Source organism: Mesocricetus auratus, unplaced genomic scaffold (assembly GCF_017639785.1).
Source record: "Mesocricetus auratus isolate SY011 unplaced genomic scaffold, BCM_Maur_2.0 Super-Scaffold_4256, whole genome shotgun sequence".
Lineage (NCBI taxonomy): Eukaryota > Metazoa > Chordata > Mammalia > Rodentia > Cricetidae > Mesocricetus > Mesocricetus auratus.
Window position 1 is genome coordinate 89,637,507 of NW_024429182.1, and position 22,625 is coordinate 89,660,131.

General features: G+C 42.7%; 1 protein-coding gene across 5 annotated transcripts in view; it reads left to right on the forward strand.

The window, feature by feature from the left end:
• Dennd2b (DENN domain containing 2B) overlaps positions 1 to 22,625 on the forward strand; it is a 154,456-nt gene that overhangs the window by 86,449 nt on the left and 45,382 nt on the right. For all 5 annotated transcript variants that reach the window (XM_040756604.1, XM_040756608.1, XM_040756601.1 and 2 more), the window contains one exon: positions 15,549 to 15,653. In XM_040756604.1, coding sequence (XP_040612538.1) covers positions 15,574 to 15,653 — 80 coding nt within the window. In that variant the 5' untranslated portion in view covers positions 15,549 to 15,573. Of the gene's footprint in view, positions 1 to 15,548; positions 15,654 to 22,625 lie in introns of those variants that run through there.

Genomic DNA, 22,625 nt, shown 5'->3' on the forward strand with positions numbered 1-22,625 from the left:
GGCATAATTAAGCATTCCTGGGCAAGGCATGGCTCCACCCATCATGGACCATCCATGTCTCTTTTCATGGACCCATTCTTGTCTCTTTTTTCCACGTCTGTCTGCCTTACTAGGTGGTCAGGTAAGTTATCCGGACTGTATCCTCTGGCTGGCACCAGGGCTCCACCTTTCCTTCCCTTTATCATAGGATTCCTAGAGAAATTTTAATTCTTTTTTTTTTTTTTTTTTTTTTTTTTTTTTTGGTTTTTCGAGACAGGGTTTCTCTGTATTGTTTTCGAGGCTGTCGGTCCAGCCTGGCCTCGAATTCACAGAGATCCGCCTGCCTCTGCCTCCGGAGTGCTGGGATTAAAGGCGTGCGCCACCACTGCCCGGCGAGAAATTTTAATTCTTTGAGAACCATTGTTTCAGTAGTTTTATAGCACAAGGGGTTTTCTTTTCAAAATACCTTCTCTCCTGCCAGACAAAACCACAGCACCCTGAAGTCCTTCAGAGCCAGCATCAGCAGGAAGCTCGCATAGTTAGGGTAGACAAGGGTTTGCTGCTCTGTGGTGTGGACCATCCTGTACTTCACAGCTGCTCTAGGCTGGCTACTGGTAGAAGCTTTGCAAGTGTTGAAAATCAGGGTTTGAGCTACCATTTAAAAAAAGAAATGAATTTTTGCTGGAGTCAAATGTTGCTTGAAACAGTGTTTTTCCTTTCTTTCTTTCTTTCTTTCTTTCTTTCTTTCTTTCTTTCTTTCTTTCTTTCTTTCTTTCTTTCTTTCATTAATTAATTAAACCAGCCTTTCCTCCCAGCTAGGGAGGCTGTAGGATAGCGGAAGGTTGCATGAGGGCTTTGTTCTCTTGGCCTCTTGGGAACAATGAGGCCACTATAACCAGCAGCAGAAAGGCTGTCTCAGGAGGACTGTGTCAGCTCCCATATCTGCACACAATTGATTGCAGATTTTCTGGGTTGTTAGGTGTGACAAAGTTTTTTTCGGGTGAGAAATATGTAGCTTTAGTAAGTTGTTTTGCATATAATTTCCTTTATACTGGAGATTGTTTCTAACAGAGTGATCCTGCTAGTCCTGGCACACATTGTGCCCAGAGATTGTTTCTAACAGAGTGATCCTGCTAGTCCTGGCACACATTGTGCCCACACTTAGCCATGGGGAGTGACCTGTGATGAGCCTAGTGATGGGGAGGGAGAACAGAGTGGGGTGGGGGTGTGTCTCTATGAGAAGCCGAGGAGGGACAGTATGGACTTTTGTAGAGCTTCCAGATAGCCTCTCCTATGAGGTCTGTATTCATAGTGCCTCTAGGCTTGAGAGTTGTCTGGGTTGACCATGATGTCTGTGTGAATAATTATAGGCCACTGAACAGAACCACTAGTCAGCTACATCCCTCAAGAATGCCTAATTGTAGGCTACAAATATGAAAATATATGAGGGCTTAGATACTTGTCATACCTTATTTCAAAGAGCAGTGACATGAGTCAGCTATGACTTGGGTGGCTTTCAGTATGTTGGAAGCAGTGTGGTGAGCATGCTGGCCAGCCCAGAAAAGGGGAGGGGACCCATTCCCTATGTTTCCCACAGAGAGATTAAGAATGTTGAGAAAATGCAAGCTGTGGCCATTGTCTGCAGTTCTTCAGCTATTGAATCTGGTTGCTAAAGGTCCAATGCAGTTTACAAACCATGTTAGAAGAATAACACATTTGTATGGATACTTGTGAGGTAGGGGTGTGTGTGTGTGTGCGTGTGTGTGTATTTTGAGTCAGGATCGAATTATTCTCGGCTAGCCCTTCAACTTGCTGTGTAGCTGAGGGTTGCCTTAAACTTAACTGATTCTTCTGTCCTCAACCCCTCCTATCTGTGGGATTATACCTGGTTTATATGGTGCTGGAGATCAAAATCTTGCCTTTGTGATGGAAGGCAAGCCCAAGTCTAATATTTCTAGATGCACTGTTTCAAGTGCTTTTGGGAGCCTCTGATAACATACAAGTTATTGACAGTGAAGTCTAAAACTCAGGAGAAGAGACTGCCTATAGCCAGTGAGCTTTTCTTCATGCCCAACATTGCATATATGCTGAGCTGTGATCATGAGTCTCTGAACGAATGGATGGAAGAGCCCTGGGAGCATATGAACATCTAAAATGGTAGCCAGAAACCTAAGTGCACAGAAGTTTTCTGTGGAGGTTCTTGGGTTTAACAGATAATCTAAATAGCTCTGTAGCTAGGTGAACAGCCAATACAGTACCCTAAGGTGTGGAGATTTGTGATGGTATCATATGTCTGACCCTTGGAATTCTGCAGTATATTTGATGGTTATTACATACTCTAACTTAACATGCTATTTTCATATTCTCAAGTTTTGTATGCATTTTGTTATTTAGCTCTGAATGAATTGACATGCCCCCCAAAATGAAGCTTTTTCCTTCAGGGAGAATTCTGATGAGGTTCCAGAATACCTGAGCACAGTTTTTAAACAGGAGTTTCAGAAGTGTTTTTGAGGATGTATTAGAATAAATGTGTAGGTCACTGAAAACCACTTTATTGCTGTATTTGTTAATATTAAATTTCTTTTTGCTAGACTCTCCTGTTCAGTTGGAACATGTGCCTGTGTAACAGGGATATTCTCTTGAAACTGTCCTTTGCTAACTGTCCCATTTCCCTTCCTTCTAAGAGAATCCCTTTCTTGGGGTTCAGTTGTCTGGTGACAGGAGTTTGAAGTCCTGCTACGTTTCCTCGGAGAAGAGGAAAGAAGACAGTCAGGATGGCAGAGACCTTGCTGTGCACATCAGCTTCCTGCCCATTGTCTCACTGTGCCTCCTTTGTGCTCTCCGTGACTCCAGACAGCCAATGTCTGCTTCAGGGCAGCCTTGAGTCAGCTGCCTCTTTCTACCCACCTCTGTCCCCTGCTTTCAGATACAGCAGAAGGGAGTCTGAGTCATAGATTCTAGTACAGTGTTATTGGCAGGGCTAGAGAAATGGTTCAGCTGTCAAGAGCTGTTCTTACAGACAGAGGATCTGTCAATCCCAGCACCCATGTAGTGCTTCACAGCTGTCTGTAGCTCCAGATCCAAGAGATCCAATGCCTTCTTCTGCATTGCCTTTTGATTCCAGGATGCTCTCAGTTTGGCAAATGCCAGGCCTTCTCTTTCCATCATCTACTCCCTACATGAAGAGAAAGCAGAGGAACGCAGAAACATGGGACCCACACAGTCACCACACACATGTGGTGCACAGATATATATTGTAGGCAAAATTACCTATACACATTTTTTTAAAAAAACCAAAAACCTAGGTGGTGGTGGTGGTGGCACATGCCTTTAATTCCAGCACTCAGGAGGCAGAGGCAGGTGGATTGCTGAGGCCAGCCTGGTCTACAGAGTGAGGTCCGGGGCAGGGCTACATAGAGAAACCCTATCTTCAAAAACCAAAAAATACCTTATGGAGTTCTAGTTTCAAAACAAAACAAAACAATAAACTTCTACAAAATGTTGCTATCACTTCATTTATCCATTTCTTTGATTCATATTAATTGGTCCATGTTATATGCTGCTTACTTTAAATTCTGGGATGCTATAATGGACAGCCCGATCCTTATCCTCAAGAGTACAGTTTGCAACTGAGAAATAAGGGACTAAAAGAAAGTTACAGTCTGTAGGACTCTAGAGATACGAAGTTCTTTGCTTCTGGGTCTTCTCATTTTCTGAGATCCCTTTAGTGATCCCTAGAAGGCTTATGGGATCCCTTCTGCACATTAAAGCCTGTCTGAATTCTCTACCCTTCCCCACCCGAGCCTTCTCTTCTCCAGGGTAAACACTCTCGGTTCCTTTAGTCATTTCCCCTATGATGGGCCCAAGTGCCCTCTCCATCCTGGTCATTATCTGTAGGATGCAGCCCAAACAAATAAAGCCTGCTTCTCTGCCAGTGTGAAACCCACAACACAATGAAATGTCCCAAACATTGATTTCCAGGGAGTGGTACAGCCTGGAGCCGCTCCCATGTTTCTGCTTTTTTTCTGGTTTCCTGGCACCCAGGGAGTAGATGATGGAGAGAGAAGGCCTTGGCACTGGTCAGACCTAGAATGTCTTGATAGTTGGTCCATCCTGGAATATCTCCCTACCTGTTGTCCTCTTGTCCTCATACCCCAATCGGTATCCAGGCGTATTCAACCCTTTTGACATCGAAAAAGGTGTCACCTAAAAAGTTTATACTCAAGAACTGTGCAACAGTTAACAAAAAGAGAAATCTCACACACACACACACACACACACACACAAATATCATGTTTTAACCATCCCTAAATTCAGTCTTGCTGCCTGCAGCTTGGCTTTTCTTTTCTGAGTGATTGCTTTTCATTCCTAGGGAAATAAGCATGAAAAATGAAATTCCAGTATAACTGTATTCTATTCTTGTCTTCTGTCACATTCTCTGCCCTAGCCCCCCCCTTATTTCCAGAATGAAAACAAAAGTTGAATCCTGTGACATCACAACAGTTGGCGATTGTATCGTTAACTGTGATATCCATTAAGGGGTTATTATGACTTTAGGGAAGTATGGAAGAGAAAGTATAGTTTCATCTGAATAAAAGACCATTTTTATGCAAATCTTCACCCAAAAAGCCTGGATTGGCCTTTCAGTGCCTGACTACCCTCTCTTTGGTTCCCATTGCACCCTGTCTCTATGGATTAGTGGTTTGACTTGTGAGCATTGCAGTCACTGCTGACTGATTGGTTTCTGGGCTGGCTTTGGGTTTTATTTATGAGGCATGTGCTGAATAGAGCTATTCAGGGATGGGGTTCAGAGGGCAGCCAGGGAGCCTGGGATGAGCCCGAGGCATATATGCATGGTCCCTAGGCTGAGAGAAAGCCACTGGTCCAGCCACTTTTCTTGAGGCCATGGGTCAGTTCTGTTCTTGGAATGAACATGCTGCCTACAGACCTGAGTGCTGCAGCCTGCTGCTTCTGGAGCAGGTTGGGGCCTGCTCAGGAACTCCTTCATGGTTCCTTAACACCGAGACTTAGAAAAACACCTGCCTCAGAGAATCCTAAACTTCCTTAGTTCACGGGTCTTGGTGTTTCAGTAACTGTTAGGGAATATTATTTTATGGTGTGTGACTTTTGTTTATGCTGCATTTAACTGTGAGACTGTGATTCTTTGCCTGTCTAAAACACCTGATGGTCTAATAAAGAGCTGAATGGCCAATAGTGAGGCAGAAACAAGGATAGGTGGGACTGGCAGGCAGAGAGGATAAATAGGAGAAAAGAGAAAAGGAAGAGGAGCAATGAGAGAACAAGGGGAAGAGGATGTCAGGGCCACCCAGCCAGCCAGCCATGGAGTAAGAGTGAAAGTAAGATGTACAGAAGTAAGATAAGGAAAAAGCCAGAGGCAAAAAATAGTCCAGATAATTTAAGAAAAGCTGGCAAGAAACAAGCCAAGCTAAGGCCAGACATTCATAAGCAATAATAAGCCTCTGTGTGTGATTTATTTGGGAACTGGGTGGTGGGTTCCCAAAGAGACAAAAGAGTAAAACATCACACAACAAGTGTTGGGCCTAGTACCCATAGGCCCAAAGAACTAGCAAAGTTTCATTTATTAAGTATTTAGGTTTAAACAGTTTTGTATTACTATATATTTATCCTAGCAAAGTGAGTAGCTGTCTGGGGGGGAAAACCTACGTAAATTGAAAGGAAAAATATTTTTATTTCATTTTTAAATAACCACAATTTCTTATTAAGGGGATCTGCTGGATGCTGTGTGGTACCCTGGATTCAGCATTGCCACCCACATTCCCTGTTCCATGCTGCTCTCCACGTGGTTCTTGCTTTTTATCATAGCAGCTGTTGAAAACCAGCTATACAAAGACATGACATCATTTAAAAGAATGTAGTGTAGTCTGACATTCAAACTTAACTTCTGTGGTGCCTAACAGATGTTGAGGATTTCTTTTCTCCTCCAAATTTATGATATGTTGCGGTACTCCTGAGTTTGCCAGGTTGTTCTGGGGTACCTTGGCATACAGTTTGAGAACCACAGACTTGCAGCTACTGAGTGGCACTTGCCTTAAGATGTTGGGAAGATGGGTGGACAGACTCCTTTTATATGCTTTTTTAGTCCTATAAGGACCTCACCATAAGGGAGAGGCCTGTTATGACTAGAATCTGTGTTTGTAAACTGTTTTGCTCCTAGACTAGGACAAATGATAAATACTTCTCATTGATTTTTGTGTTGATTGAAAGCCTTCTAAAATAGATAGGTTAAATAAAAACATTGTCATAACACTAGGAACTCAAGGGCCAGCAGGTATTAGGTTTGTTGTCAGTACCTAGAGAGAGCTTGGCTTCAGGGATATACATGAAGTGGTGGACGGTGGTTTCTTGCCTACATGCTCTACTGCCTATTAGAGAGCCTGCTTCCCACCTTTCCAGACTCTGGTTCTACCATTACAATAAAATTCAAGGGAAATTAGCCTCCTTGAACCCTAGTTACTTGGACTCTAAAACAGAAAAAAGAAAAAGCTAACCTTACAGTGTTACAGAGATGAAATGAGATAAAATACATGAATAGAACCAGCAGGCCATGGCCACACCAGTGTCCTTTCTTCTTCTGCCTTTCAGATTTGAGGAACAAAAGGTGTTCACCCAAATCTAAGTTAAAGTTGAGCTTTAATGATCTATATAGAACCTGCAGTTTGAAAATTATTCTTTTTTGTTTTTTTGCTGTTGTTTTTGTTTTATGTGGTTTGTTTGTTTTTTGTTTTTTTAACCATCTACATTCATGTTGGTGGAATAACTGTGGTAAAGGTAGCTTATCAAGAGAAAGGAAGTCATCTGAAGAAATGAAGACAGGCACTAAGGTGTCAGAAGGGAAAAGCTCAACCCTCGCAGCATGTCCTTCCTCTGTTCTTTAGAGATGGTAACTCACTAGTATTCATTTTCTCACTGCATATGTTGGGCCTTTTGCTTGTGCTGCTAGCCTTAGCCTTAGCCTTAGCTTTAGTCCTAGCCCTAGCCCTAGCCCTATAGAGGTACCCAGACTTTTCTAGTCCCTTGAGCCCTTGCTATTTTCTTGTCCTCTTCTGAGATGGTGCAGGTTACAGGAGGTATGCTTTTCCAAGGCAGAGGAGGCCTCTTGCCATCAGTCAGCTTAAGCTCAACTAGATGGGAGAACATGGGAAGGGTGAGTATGAGGTCAAGACTTAGGAAGCAGGAAAGACTCCGGGGGGGGGGGGGGCTGACATCTGGCCTGGGTATTTAAGAAAGAATGGGGAGAGACAACATGCCAGAGAGAGAGAAGGACTTGCTTGAATAAAAAGCTTCAAGGCATCAGTATTCCTGGAATGGAACACAGGGAATGGCATTCTCTGTAGTCTGATGTGGCTGCCCTGGGAAAGACCCTGACTTAGATTAGGAGAGTGACCTCTGCATCACTGTCTTGATTTTGGACCTGCTCCATTCTTCTTGCCCAAGTGAGGGAAGGCAGTGGTTAGTCTGTCAGAGCAGGGCTTGCAGTACAAGCCTCCATTCTGTTTTCTTTTCCAGAGTGGTGACAAGTCACTAGACAGTGTGGGCAGTTGTCTTGCCAGTGCTAGGCAAAGCTGCTAGCTGAGAGGTTGAGTGTCCAGATTGGCAGCAACAGCTGTACGGAGGATTTTGAGACTATCTTGGCACGAAATAGATTTCTTTTGGCCTAGAATTGCCTCATGATCACTCACCCCAATTCAGGTTTTCGGGAAGTGTTTAAACTTCAGCTTAAAATCTACAGAATCTGTATTCCAGTGAAAAAAGGGCCATCTGGCAGAAAAGGGGATTGAAAGTCTAAATGTAAAGAGCTTCCCTTGAGGAGGAAGCTGGGAAAACAGTGCAGGAGTAGCAAGTGGACTTTACAGAGCTCTTCTGTTTGTTTTCAACAATAAGAACATCAAAATCATTTTTTCCCTGTGGCTGGTTTTTCAGCCTCTTTGAGTCCTGTTTTTAAAAAAACCCTGGCAATCCTTTAGCCTCCTGACCAACAAACCCAGGGTCCTTTCTACCTTGATGGACTCTTTGTACTTTGGAAGAGATGCAAAGTACAAGGTATGTGGATAGAAAAGGAGAAAGGGGTCTTTTGGTTTGGAAGGGATTATTTCAGTTCTGAGAAGTCCTTCCTGGTGCCCTTTTTTAGATGTTTTGTTCCCTCCCATTCATCCCAGTACACCCACCCACTCCCGGTTTCCCTTGCTCATTTCTAGGCACAGCACAGCCAAGTCTAATGTTGATCTTTCCTTATGTAGATGTGGCAGGTGGAGGCAGAGCTGAAGATTTAGGCTCCAACAAAAGGCCAAAGGGATTTTTCAAGCTACAAGTTTCTTTCTAGGATCCTCTTTAACTTTCTGAGACCCAGGAAGGGGGCTGACTGGGAAAGAATACAGGGAAGGACATGCATAGCCTCTTCCTAGGAGTAGGAGAGCTTTTCCACAGGAAATTTAGCAGGGATCTTCCTTGCTCCCTGAATGACTGAGTATGTGAGGATCCAGAAGACACTGAAGTGCACGGATGGGGGTGAAGTCCCATGATGCGAAGACTCATCCTAGTTCAGCTGCTGTTAAGCTTCTTCCAAGAGGAGTTCCAGTGTTAATTGCTATGACTCGTCGGGAAAATGCAAAAGCTGAGACCCTCCTTGGGAAGCTGCTGGACTGTCCCTCTATCTCTGGACAGGATCTGTGGATGAGGACGTAGTGGGCAAGTGGGTACAGAGGGTCAGAGTAGGTGTTTTGTAGACATAATGAGCAGGCAGTTGGGTCGGGGTCAGATCTTAGCTGCGCGTTGTCTGGTGACTGTCTTGCGGTTTTGTTGGTTTGAGTTCCTAGCTGTAACCAAGTTCTTACACCACACATGAAAGCTCATGTTCCTTTGTCATCTTTTCTGTCCCTTTGGGCTGCTTCTTAAGCTAACCTTCACACAAGCGGATTGTAGAAATGGAGGTATTAGTAGAACTTTCCCATTTTTTTAGGGGCTTACTTTGTTAGATGTCTTTTTAAATTTTATTTTGTGTGTATGCACATAAGTATATGTAGTAAACATTGTGGCCAGAGGTCAAAGTTGAGTGTTTTCCTCAATAGCTCTCCATCTTATTTTTACGAGTCAGGGTCCCTCACTGAACCTAGAGCTTGACGATTGGCTAGACTGGCTGGCCAGCAAGCCCCAGGGATCCTCCTCTCTGTCTGCCTCCAGGGCATTGTATTACAGGTGTGTGTCTATGTGCTGGGCTCAAAAATCAGGTCCACATGCTTGTGCAGCAAGCGTTTTACCCACTGAGCCAGCTCCCAACTTTGTTAGCTGTCTTGACTACTTCCTAATTAACAGAAGAATGATGGGCAATTTCTGTTTCCTCTCAGTTGCTGGGGTTTTTTTGTTTGTTTGTTTGGTTGGTTGGTTGGTTTTTTGTTTGTTTGGTTTTGAGACAGGGTTTCTCTGTGTAATGGACCTAGCTGTCCTGGAACTAGCTCTGTAGACTGGGCTGGCCTTGAATTCATAGAGATCCGCCTGCCTCTGCCTCCTGAGTGCTGAGTGCTGAGATTAAAGGCGTGCACCACTCAGTAGCCATTCTAACACCATCAGGAGGGGAAACTTCCCCTCACATGCTCATCTCTTTTCCTTACCATTCTCAGGGTTCTGCAAGTGATGCTGCATGCAAAATTATGACTGCAGGAAGATACCAAGGGCACATTGGGGGGAACTCAGGGTTTTTTGTTCCTTCTCAGAGGCTAAGTGTCCCTGAGAAAGATCTCCCTTCAGAGATTAACATCATCATCATCATTATTACTATTATTATTACCATTTATTATGCTTAGTGTGCATGTGCAGGTATTATTTGTGTGTGTGAATGAGAGTGTTTCTGTATAATGGCTTGTGTGTGGAAGTCAGATGACACTTTCAGGAATTAGTTTTCTCCTTCCACCTTTTTGTGGGTTCCGGGCGTTAAACTCAGGTCATCAGGCTTGAGTAGCAAGTACAGTTACCGGCTAAGCCATCTCACTGACTCCCTCTTGAACTTTTGAGATCCCTCTTAGATTGTGGACTGGGTTTGATTGTATTACCTTTTGAAGACTAAACTGAGCAAAACCAGGAGCCTTCCATAAGGTCTGGAGATTTCAAACAGCCAAGAGGCTGTACCATACACTGGGACACACTTCTCCTTCTGCACTACTCATGCCCACCATCTAAGAAGTTTTGTGTGGTTGTGCTATTATGGCCCAGCTTCCTAGTGCTCCCTGCTGAGTTACAGGCCCAGAGCTGTACACTCACCTGCTGGTTGGGAAACTAGCCTGGTAGAGACAGAGGGCTAGGGGTGTCAGTACTGAGATGGAAAAGTTTAAATGGGCCACTTTCACTCAACTCTGGCCAACTACTGTTACACATAAATGTCAATTGTTTTGGCAGATTTTCTAATTTTCAAGAGAAGTTAGAACCTCAATTTTTATTGACACTCAGCTTCTTAAATGTTTGACAACTAATTTTGGTTATTTAAAAATTAAGGGAAGTCTGGATGAGACTTAGCTTTACTTTACTCTTGTAGACCATGAGTTTATGTCTTCCAGTATAAGCTCCTTTTCCCAGGAGTTTGGAAGTGGGGACAAAGCAAGAAAAGAAATGTCTAACTTCTAGGGTGGATGGCAGAAAATATTGTTTTGAAGTACAAGAAGTACAGTTAGTTGTTAGCTGAGGAAACTGTTGGATGGGGTGTGACTAGGACTTGCATGAGATCCAGTTATGTACTTTGCTGAGGGCCAGGGGTTTTGTTCAGGGTTGAAAAAACTATGGGTTCTGGAGTAGGGAACAAATGTTCATCTTCTATTTGCTCACAGCTGAGCAAACTCTTGGAAAAAGTGAGTAGTGACATCAGACCTTTCTGAGACCTCATCTTGTAGGACACAGATTGTCACATGTAAGGTATATGAGACTAGCCTAAAATACTTACTAGAAATGCAATTTCCTGGTCCCACCCCTACAGATTCCCATTTTGGTAGTGGAGATGGAACCTAGGACTGACTCTGCATTAAATAAGCCCCTCAGCAATCTTAAAGAAAGTAGACAGTAAAATCAGAGATATCTAGTAATTTCGGGGAGTCAATTACCCTGGGGATAAATTTCCTAATTGGAAATATAAGGCCATATTACTCTTATCTCATAGAATGGTAAGAATTGAATTAGAAGATCCATGAAGGCAAAATGGTATGGGTCACTTAGGCCTCAATTCCTGACTTCCACTTTCCAGCTGTTCCCTGTATCTTGGTATCCTCTATAAAGTATAAATAATAATAATAGTAGTACCTACTTCACAAGGTTGTCCAAAGTATTAAATGGTTTCATATATGTGAAATACTTACAGTTTTAGCTATTATAATTGTAGAAGGAATCTTGCAGCATGTAAGTACACCTTATTTTTTCTTTAGATTGTTCCTGTAAGTAACAAACAAATTAAAGCTTATGAGTTTTATTTAGGGTTTCTGTTGCAGTGACACCATGACCAAAAGCAACTTGGGGAGGAAAGGGCTTATTTTGCTTCTACTTGTATATCACAGTTTAATCAGGCAGTGGGAAGGAACTCAAACAGGGCAGGAACCTGGAGGCAGGAGCAGATGCAGAGGCCATAGAAGAGTGCTGCTTACTGCCGTGTTTCTATGGCTTCTTCAGCCTACATTCTTACAGTACCCATGGCCACCAGCCTAGAGATGGTACTGCCCATAGTGAGCTGGGCCCTCCCACATGAATCATCAATCAAGAAAATGCACCACAGGTTTGCCCACAGGCCAATCTGATAGGGGCATTTTCTCAGTTGAGGTACCCTCTTCCAAAATGACTCTAGAGTGAGTCAAGTTGACATAAAACTTGCCCAGCACAGAGGCTTTTCCAATGTCCAGTTTTTACCAACTTTTCTCCCTTGACAGCTCTGCCAAGGCAGGACATCTTACCATTTTTATACTGTGGGTGTTTGCACATCACCTGGTACAGCTAGAATGAACTGCATGTCAATGCTAGGCAATGTGAAAAATGACTCAGGCTCAGGAACTGGGAGAAGCATGATCCATAAGAAAAGCCTTTTATTAAGAATCTTTGTGTTTAGGGAAAGGGCATTCTGTTATTATTGCTGTTTATTGAGAAAGCCAGCCTCTGGAACTCACTTGAGCAAGGTTACACAACCAACAGTTGATGGGCAGGGTTGGGTGCAGTGATCTGATTGTGTCCAGTGTATTCCCACTGTTTCTGATGTACCTGGGAAATTCAGTGATACTGTACTGTGCTATTTCTCTGACTTCTAACTCTTCATATAGTTGTCTAAAGTTTATTGGAACTAGGTTTTTGAGAAACTGCGTATTGGTGGTAGACACTAATTGAAGAATTTCCTTTTCCAAATATGTTGTTTCTGCCCAGGTTTTGCCATTTATGGATGGACCCTTGTGACAGCAAACCAGCTTCCCATCTTGCTTGCTTCTGTTGGGCATTTTCACTAAGTGTCTTTTCTCCTTAACCCAATTAGCTAAGGTATTCAGCTAACAGTATAGAGGAGAGCCAGCAAGATGGGTCAGTGGTTAAGGTGCTTTCTGCCAAGTACTATGACTTGTTTGATTCCATGAATCCACATGGCAGAAAGTAAGAATAGACTCTACAAGTTGTCCTCCACCCTCTGCATGTACTCATGGCACATGCATCCCACTCCAGTACAAACACACACACACACACACACACACACACACACGCACACGAGATAAGAAAACATAGCTTTCAAAAAAAGTGTTTTGGAGCCGGGCAGTGGTGGCGCACGCCTTTAATCCCAGCACTCGGGAGGCAGAGGCAGGCGGATCTCTGTGAGTTCGAGGCCGGGCTGGACCGATAGCCTCCAAAACAAAACAGAGAAACCCTGTCTCGTAAAACCAAAAAAAAAAAAAAAAAACAAAAGTGTTTTGGAGAAATTGGGCCTGCTCCTCTGTTTGTTACATCATCCCAGGATTATTTTTTCTTTCTTATTCTATCAAAATATCAGTTAGCTTTATTTTTCCTCCTCACTCCTTTGTTCTCTGTTCATGTTACAACTACAGAATAGCATTCCAGAGCTCCCAACAATAGAGATCCATCAGGGAAAGAAGCAGCATCTTTTATTGTATTTTTAAATATAATTTAGTTTCTAGTCTTTCTACACATCTGCCCCTTTCCTAAAGGCCTACCCAGGAAGAAGCGGAGCATGTTGAGAATTCTGTTTATGAGTAGTGATAGTTACTGTGACCATTGCAGTCACAGTCATGGGCACTCAAAAGCAGATATGTGGTCAGTTGATTTCCTTCACTGCTGAGCTCCCCGAGGAGGCGGAGAGCTGGCCTGACAGAGCTTTTGGAGCTGCCTCTTCTCCTATTTGCACAGAACTATATGCAAAGCACTTAATGGGACACTGGGCTGCCAGTAGAGAGTATCTCAACCAGAGCCAAAGTGCATCATGTCATCACTGTCATCCCTAGTGTTACATTAGACACCAAAGTTTACAAAGTTATTTTCTTTCAACAGTATTTTTCTCTGCTTTATAAAGAATGGAAGTAAGGCTCACTTGGTTTTATTTTTGTTGTTGTTCATTTTTTTATTACATTAATTGGTTGTTTGTGTGTGGGGATGTGGGTGGGTGCACCAAGGATCATATATGGTCAGAGAACAAACTTTGGAAGCTGATTGTCTCCTTCTACCATGTGGGTCCCACAGATAGAATTCAGTTCATTAGGCTTGGTGATAAGCACCCTTACCCAATGAGCCATCTTGCCAGCAAAAGCAGCTGTAGTATTTCTCTCAAGGAATCTTTCATTGGTATTGTGGAGTCAATTCTCTCCATTCACTATGTGTATCCTGGGGATCAAACTTAAGTTTCCAGGCTTGGTGTCAAGCCTCTACCTGCTAAAATATTTTTCTGGGCCAAAATATAGGTTTTAAGTATGATTTGGGGGGCTGGTAAATGACTCAGCAAGTAAGGTACCTGTTACCAAGTCTGACAAACTGAGTTGGATCCCTGGTGCCCACAGAGTGGAAGAGGAGAACTCCCTGGAAGTTACCCTCTGACCTCCACACAAACCATGGCACATACTAATTCCCACACATGTACATGCACACAAAATACATAATGTAATATAAGCAGCAAAGATTAAAATGCTGATTTTGTATCCTGCAAACCATCTTGAACTTACTATATTAAGTATTACTTTGACAGAATACCTGAAACAATCCATTCATAAGGAAGAAAGCTTTACTTTGGCACATGGTTTCAGGAGTTGTAGTGCATGGTCACTTTGGGCCTATGGCAGTACAATATATTATAGTAGGAACATGTGGTACAGACCTGTTCACTTCATGATGTCTGGGAAAGAAACACAGTGTCCTACTTCTCCTGGGCTCCACTTCCAAAGATTTGACCACCTCCCAGTAGCACCACAGGCTGGCGACTCAACTTTCAACACATGGCCTTTCAGAGGGACATTCAAGATCAAAACTGCACTTACTAATTTAATGAGTTTTGTGTGGAGTCCTTAGAATTTTCTACATACTCCATCTGCAAAATAATTATAGTTTTACCTTTCCAATCTGGATATATCCTTAAGTTTTAATTTTTTTTCTCCCATTTCATTATTTGCCAAAAAGTAATCCCTAGATGGAGGCTCATTTTACTGTTGGAAATGTATTAAAGCTGTGTATGATACACAGATGGATATTTTTTTTCGTGTGTATGGGTGTTTTGCCCATATACCGCTTGTGTGCCTGGTAGAAGGCATTGGACCCCCTGGAATTGGAGTTACTGACAATTGTGAGCCTCCTTGTGGGTGCTGGGAACTGAACCTGAAATCCTCTGTAATAACAACTGGGGCTCTTAACCACTGAACCATCCATCTCTCTAGTCCTAGGATATATTTTTTTACTTAATTAATATTTAAATATCTCATGTATATTTTATTTTAGTGAATGTTAGGAAAACATGATTATTACTTCTAGCCCCTAATTGTATGATGTCTTTTAGATGGCACATTATCAGAATGGCCTCTCATGAACATATCAGATACCATACCCTCTTCATTTTCCTTTCTTCACCCAGAATTCAAATTACTTATAATTGCCTAATATAATAATGTACACTTAATATTCAGCAGAGGACACCTATGTGATTCTTATCTGTGCTACCCGTGGGATGCAAGTTCATGAGGACAGAATTTATTCTTTGCTGGATCACCATTTTCTTTGGGCAGAATTTCTCAGCAAACACTTTTTGAATGAATGAATGAATGGTTTATTGCTTAGAAAAAAAGCTAACTTTTTTTTAAAGAAAACGAAATATTTCAGTTTTATCCATGAGTAACGAATGAATAATACGACAAGAAGTAGGAAAATACAGCAAAAATTATGACTGCAATGAGGGATGATGGGAAATAAAAAATAGAAATCATTTTCTGTGAGGTAACAATTATCTGCTAACTCACAGAGGCTAGGGGTGAGGAACCTTGTGGCTTTGATGGACCCCTTTGGAAGCTTGGTTTACAGGAGTGTCTTCTTTGCAGGGCTCTGGGTTTGCAGAGAGCCGAAATGACCATGACTGCCAACAAGAACTCCAGCATCAATCATGGAGCCGGAGGCACTAAGGCCCCTCGGGAGACTCTGAGCAGGTAGGTAGGGGGTACTTCTGGGAGATGGCATGAAGAATCTGACAAATAGCCTGGGACCCAGGTAGGATCTCTGCCAAAGTATAAATAACTATCATGACTGCTGATCATACTGTTTGCTTGTTTGGACCCAGCTTTTGCTGACAGGCAGTTTTATCTAACATACACCATTTTCTAGTTCTAAAAATCTCTATTTAGGATGGCAGTTAGGAGCCTTAAAACAAGCTCTGCTTTGTACTATGGAAGCACTAGCATTCAATGAGCAGAACAGTAAGAAGAAGCTTACAGAAGATGGGAAAGTCTTCGAGCCTGTACTGTGAGGAAATGGACCACATTGGGGTAGTGGTCGGTAGGCAATTACACATATTAGCATAAGTTCCAAGCAGAAGTCTAGGCTCTGTAGCAACTTAGGACTGGCCACAAAGAAAACAACTTGGGAAATTTTAGTCATCGTCTGCTATTAACCACTGTCCTGTTTTACCTTATTTCTTACCATTTCAAAGGTAAGAATAAAGACTATAGAAAAAAATGAAAGAATTTGAAATCTTACAGAACTGGGTTCAAATTTAAGCTCTAAGTATTTAGCCAGGTAGTGAGATCTCGGAACATTTTCTGGTGCTCTCAAAAGTCTTTGCTGGCTCAGCTGTAAAGTCACAGGGATAACAGAACCTGACCGTCAGAGCTGCTGTGAGGATTCAATGAGGGGCATGGCGGTGCATAGCGCAGGGGCTAGTGTGAAGCTGCTAGAACACTTGCGTCTCCCATCCTGAGATGAGACAAAATCTTCCAGAACTGGCATACCAATGTGCGTCTCTCTCCAGTGCTTCTCAAGACGTGGCCAACGCTGGATGCTGGTGTTCTGGAAGAACTTTCAGGCTTTTAATAAAGCCATAGATGTTTTCACAGCCTCTTCTGTAGATCTCAGATGGACAGATTTGGCTGGGAGGCTCTTAGTCACTAGGAGGGACAGATGTGAGAATGCTAAGCTGTGACTGTTTCCTAAGGTGTGGGCTGAGCCCAGTGAGATATGGCACCGTAGGTTTGTACTGAGGTGGTGGTGGATGTTTAGTTCACTCAGAGTTGGTGTCCAGATGTGGCTAGTTAGATAGGACCCAAGATGTAGTAGCATGTGGTGAGTGACTGGTATGAATGAGGCAGAGGTTCCCCAACTGTATATGCAAGACTTGGTTCTTGTTCAGTCTTATGGACCATGCCAATCACACAGGGCTTGGTAGGCCATGTCTTCGTATGTATACATATATATATATATATATATATATATATATATATATATATATATATATATACACACACAATGGAGTTTTATTCAGCCATTAAAAGTGAAATTTTGCACTTTGCAGCAAAATGAATGGAGCTGGGGCACATAATATATCTATAATAAGAAATACAAACATTACTAAATGTTCTCTCTCATATGTAGTATCTAGGTTTAAAGAAGGGAAATATTTGAGAAGTAGAAGGGGTAAGGGAGGTGGGATAACAGTGGGTAAGGTGGGTAGGCCATGTCTTCTTAAGAATGGAAGTGCTTTGGATTTAGCCAAAAGTTGAGTGTCTACAGAAAGACCATTAAGAACTAGTCCCCAAACAAAACTCTGCCAAAGCATTAAGTGACTGGGACATTCTGCCTCTGGGAGCCACTTTGTTGGGTTCAAACCACATTGATGGAAACTCTTACTCAGTGTGTGCATGCACAGGTTTGTAGTTTTGATCTCCAACCCCCAACCCCTCCAAACACACCACACACTTTTGCACTAAACATTATACTGAATGTGCATTCCTCCTTCCATAGCATCTTGAGTGCTAGAACTACAAGCTTGCCCCATTATGCATGGACCCACTATTTTTTAAAAGTCACTACTGTAGGAATGAAATAAACACCTATGATTGTGTAGTGTTGTGCTATCCTTATATGTATTTGTACCATGTGCATGCCTACTGCACACAAACACCTGAACATCAGATACCCTATAACTAGAGTTATAGACAGTTGTGAACTGCCACATAAGTGCTGGTCCTGAATCCCAGTCCTCTGCAAAAGCATCCAGTGCTCAGAACCACTGTGTCATATCTGCAGCCCTGTTTTTTTATTTATGTGTATGTGTGTCTTTGCGTTAGATATACACATGCATGTGGATACCCATGGAGGCCAGAAGAGGACATTGAATCCTACAGAACTAGAGTTGTAGGAGGTTGTGAGCTTCCAGATGTGGGTGCTGGGAACTAAACTCTGGTCCTCTGGAAGAACAGCAAGTGCCCTTAACCACTGAGCCATCTCGCTGCCCCTGATTTTTTTTCCTTCTAATTTCCAACATATTGGGGTTTCAGAGGTGCTGGATGTGTAGTGTTTACATTATATTGCAAAGCAAAAATAGGACTGCTGACACATTCCCCAGTTTCTATTTGGAATACACGCCTACATGTTTCTAAATGTTTTCAGGAACTGCTTTTCCTTTTGGTTTTCCAGCACAATTGCCATCCAAACATGCTGCACAGTGTTTGTAAATATCTGAACTTCAGATGTACGTTTAAAAAGCACCTCTTCAGCCTCCCTTCCGTGGCTTCACTTCCTCCCCGCCCACATCCGCTCCTTTCCCTCCCTCCATTTATGGGAACCTGGCTTTGGCTTGGAGTCACAGACCTCTGTGGCTAGCTGTGTCTGTCAGTCAGAGATCACCCTGAACTGTAGGTGTTTTTGGACACTAATCTGGTAGTTTCTATGGTGGACCTCACCTTAGTCACTGTCTGTGTATTTTGGCTAGGTGAAACAGGAGGTTGCTGGTTCATTTAGGAAATCACTGTCCATGAACTCTGGGGGCTTTCTTGGGTGCCAGGATCTGTGCTTAACAGTAGCATTTGAATATTGTAGTCTGACTTTTCAATAAATTGTTGGGGCCCTTTTATCATTGACAGCTTAAGAATTTAATGAGGGGAGCATGTTGAGTGGGTAGAAGTTTGATTGGAAAAGGGGCGGGGGGCGGTGCCTTAAAAAGCTGGGTGTTGGCACCCTGGCTGCTCTGGGAAACATGAATGCAGTAGAACCCAGTAGAGTAGTACTAAGAAGTATTTGTATCTGGCTCTGGGACAGGGGTGAGGGGTGGGGAGGACTCTTGGAATTAGAAACTAGTGGAGATGATCATATGGGACCCCAGTGCTACTGTTCAGATCTTTATTTGTAAGGCTTTATCTTTGGCTTGCTTATGGCTGTGCCTGATGCTGCCCCCAACCAGTCTGAGTCAAAGATCCTGGATTTCATTGCCAAGATTTTAATTAGATTTTCTACAAGTTTATTCCCTTTTTGCCCCTTTGAAGCCCAGGCTTGATTTAGCGGGAACCTATATTAGGAAGAAAACTTAAGGTTTGCCATTTGCTGTGTCCTAGCCTTCTGGAATATATTTCCTTTTCTCTTTGTGGGTGAGACCAGTGAACACACTGCTTCACATCACCTGACAGATACAACCCTACAGGCTATTCCCACTCTAGTGTCTACAGTTTGATGCCCAACTCAGCAGGAGGAGGCGGAGGTTCTCAAAGCTCCTCTAAATTGCAGAGGTCACATTGTGTTGGTGTTGATTTCTGGGGTGGAATCAGAAGCAGCTGGGTGACTTGCAGATAAGGAGGTGTTCCAGTTAGAGCTCATTCAGCAGCTTTGATAGGGGTCAGTTTGGCTACTTGTTGCTCTCAGATTTCACTTGTGTGGTAGGACCTGAGCTTTTCTACTAGAAACTATAGCACCTGGGTCATAGCAATCTAGAAGTTAAGCTTCCAGTCTTGAGTTTGGTGGCCTTGACTCTGGTTGTAGGTTATAGGAAACCTGGATATCTGAGAACAAGGACTTTGACTATCATCTGGGTTCCCAAAGCCTGAGCTTATAGAAGGCACTGCCTATTTGTTGGTCACTCTGTTAGGGAGGGTAGGTTCCTTTATGAAGCATAGTCTGCTGGTAATGTCCTTCTCTGCTTTGGTCACTCTTCCCATCCACTCTATAGATTTTTAGAAAGTCAGAGCTGAAAAGAGGGCTTGAAGTTCATCCGTACACCTACTTGATTTATACATTGGAAAACTAAGAAAGAGGAAGTGTCCTCTGCAACACTGGGCTGGAAAGATGGCTCAGTTGTTGAGAGTACTTGCTGTTCTTGCAGAGGACCTGAATTCAATTTCCAATATCCTCACAATCATCTGTAACTCCAGTTCCAGGTGCTCTAACATCCTCTTCTGTTCCTGTACTCATCAAGCTTTCATGCACATTGTGCACATGCATTCAGGCAAACCACTCTTAGACATTAAAAACACATATGAGGGTAATAGGGTAAAGTGTTACAAAGCCTGTCCTAACTATGATAGGCTACCACACAGGAGGACCTGAAGCCTCAGACACCTTGCTACTTGTGATGCCTCTCAGAATCTAACTGGAATGGTCTATCTGTTTATTAATGTATAATAAATGATCCTAAACTTAGTGGTTTAAAAGAGTATATCATTTATTTTGTTCACAAATTGCAAATTACATAGGGCTCATCCGGTAAATTTTGATGCTATTACAGCATCAGGTAGGGTGACCTTAAAGGTTAAAAGTGACCAAACAGAGGTTAGAATGCTCTGATGTGATAGTACTGGCAGTCAGAGGACCCCAGCTGGGGAATAAGTCACATGATTTTATGTCGCTATGCCTGGGTACCAAGAGTAAGATTCCTAAAAGAGCAGGACAGGGGGGGCTGGAGAGATGGCTCAGAGGTTAAGAGCACTGACTGTTCTTCCAGAGGTCCTGAGTTCAATTCCCAGCAACCACATGGTGGCTCACAACCACCTTGAATGAGATCTGGTGCCCTCTGCTGGCATGCAGACAATTGTATACATAATAAATAAATAAAATATTTAAAAAAAAAAAGAGGACAGGGATATGTGATATTTTATGTCTGTAGCCTAAGAAGTCACAGTCACAGGGTCTTTGGTTTCTCCCTTGTAGTCCTTGGGATAGAACTCAGGGCCATGCACATGTAAGGTATGATGGTTTGAATAAGAATGACCCCCATAGGCTCATATATTTGAATGCTTAGTCTTCAGGGAATGATACTATTAGGAGGTGTGATCTTGTTGAAGGAAGTATATCACTGGGGGAGGGCTTTGAGGTTTCAGTAGCCCAAGCCAGGCCCTATGACACACTCTTCCTCCTGCCTGAGGGTCTGGATGTGGAATTCTCAGGTAGTTTTCCAGCACCATGTCTGCCTGTGCACTGCCATGCTCCCCGCCATGATGACAAGGGACTAAACCTCTGAAACTGTAAGCCGGACCCAGTTGAATGCTTTTTTTTATAAGAGCTGCCATGGTCATTATGTCTTTTCACAGCATTAGAACACTGACTAAAACACAAAGCAAGCCTTCTTTCATTGAACCAAATATCCAGCCTGCACAGTGTCTTTTCTATTGAACTTCATTGATTAATACCACAATAAAGGACTAAATTCAGGGAAGGGCTGATAGTTATCACCACCTAATGAGAGAAGCATCAGTATCTCATCATAAGAAGTGTGTGTGTGTGTGTGTGTGTGTGTGTATGTGTGTGCGTGCGCGTGTACATTATTATTGCCATCTTTGAAAGTAGCCTTTGTTTGCCCTTTCTAGATGCAAAATACTCAAGCTCTCCCCTAAGTTTCAGGTCTCATTTTCTTAATGACATCTGCCTGAATTCTAGGATCTTGTCATCTCAATTGGGTCTATGTAGAGAAGAGAGCTTTGGGGTACGAGTCCTTTCATTGTGTAGCTTCTTGAGTACTGTATTTCTTGCTATAAAAATGCATAAGCTAAAGAACCTATTCCCCCCCCCCCAGGTTGCTAGGTAAAGGCTGATCACTGTTGATGCTTCTTTCTTTTTTTTTCCAAGATTTACTTACTTATGTATATGGATTCTTTTGTCTGCATATACATCATCACACCAGAAGGGAATATTGGAATTCATGAAACTACAGTTATAGACAACTGTTAGCTGCCATTCAGGTGCTGTAAATTGAACTTAGGACCTTTGGAAGAGTAACCAGTGCTCTTAACCACCGAGCCTGCTCTTAACCACTGAGTCTCTTTCCACTTGATGCTTCTTTTCAAAAAGGGAAAAGGGAAGCATCTAGTGTCACCTACCTGTTTTGATTCCTTGGTTAGATCTTGTCCTGCTGTTTGGGAGTCCTATTTCTACCTCAACCCCTTGGCCTTTTGATTCTGCCCTCTAAGTTACCTTTTTAAAAAATAAAAAAATAGCTCATTCTGTGCTTAGCGCTAAATGGACCACTTCATGGTTTCTTCTAAGGTTCAGGAAACATAGAGGGTGGAAAAAATGTAAGCGCTGGAGGACTAGAAGAAGCACTGTGAAATGCTGTTTTCTAGACAAGAGTGGCCATTGCACTCATGAACTCACAGCATCTGAGGTTCCCTGCACAAGCCCATCAATGAAAGACTGAGCCCATCAGCATTCCAAGATAGATGGGGGTAGAGCTCATGAGCCCCTGACTTCCTCAGGAGCTATGGTAGTTGGTGGCTGCTGGGGAGAGGAGTTAATTTTCTTCTGTGCTGTAGCCAATGCTCCTATAAATAATCTCATACCCATGCTTTTTCAGGCAGCCCTAATTAAACTCATTGATCTTTTATTTTTAAATCAAAGTAGGAGGGTGACTTGTAAGGAAGAAGGGGTTCAGAGTATGTGGAGAGTGATAAGAGAGAACAGTGTGGGGAATATGATCAAATACAGTTTACATATGCATGAAAAAGTAGTTCATTCTGACTAGCAAGGTACCTCAGTGAGTAAAGGAACTTGCCATCAAAATCAATGACCTGAATGACCTGAGTTCATTTATCCAGGGGACCCATGTGATAGAAGAGAAACGACTCCCATAAGTTGTCCTCTGGTCCTCTACATACAAAAATATATAAAAACATAAAAACACACACACAAAAATAAAAAGAAAATAA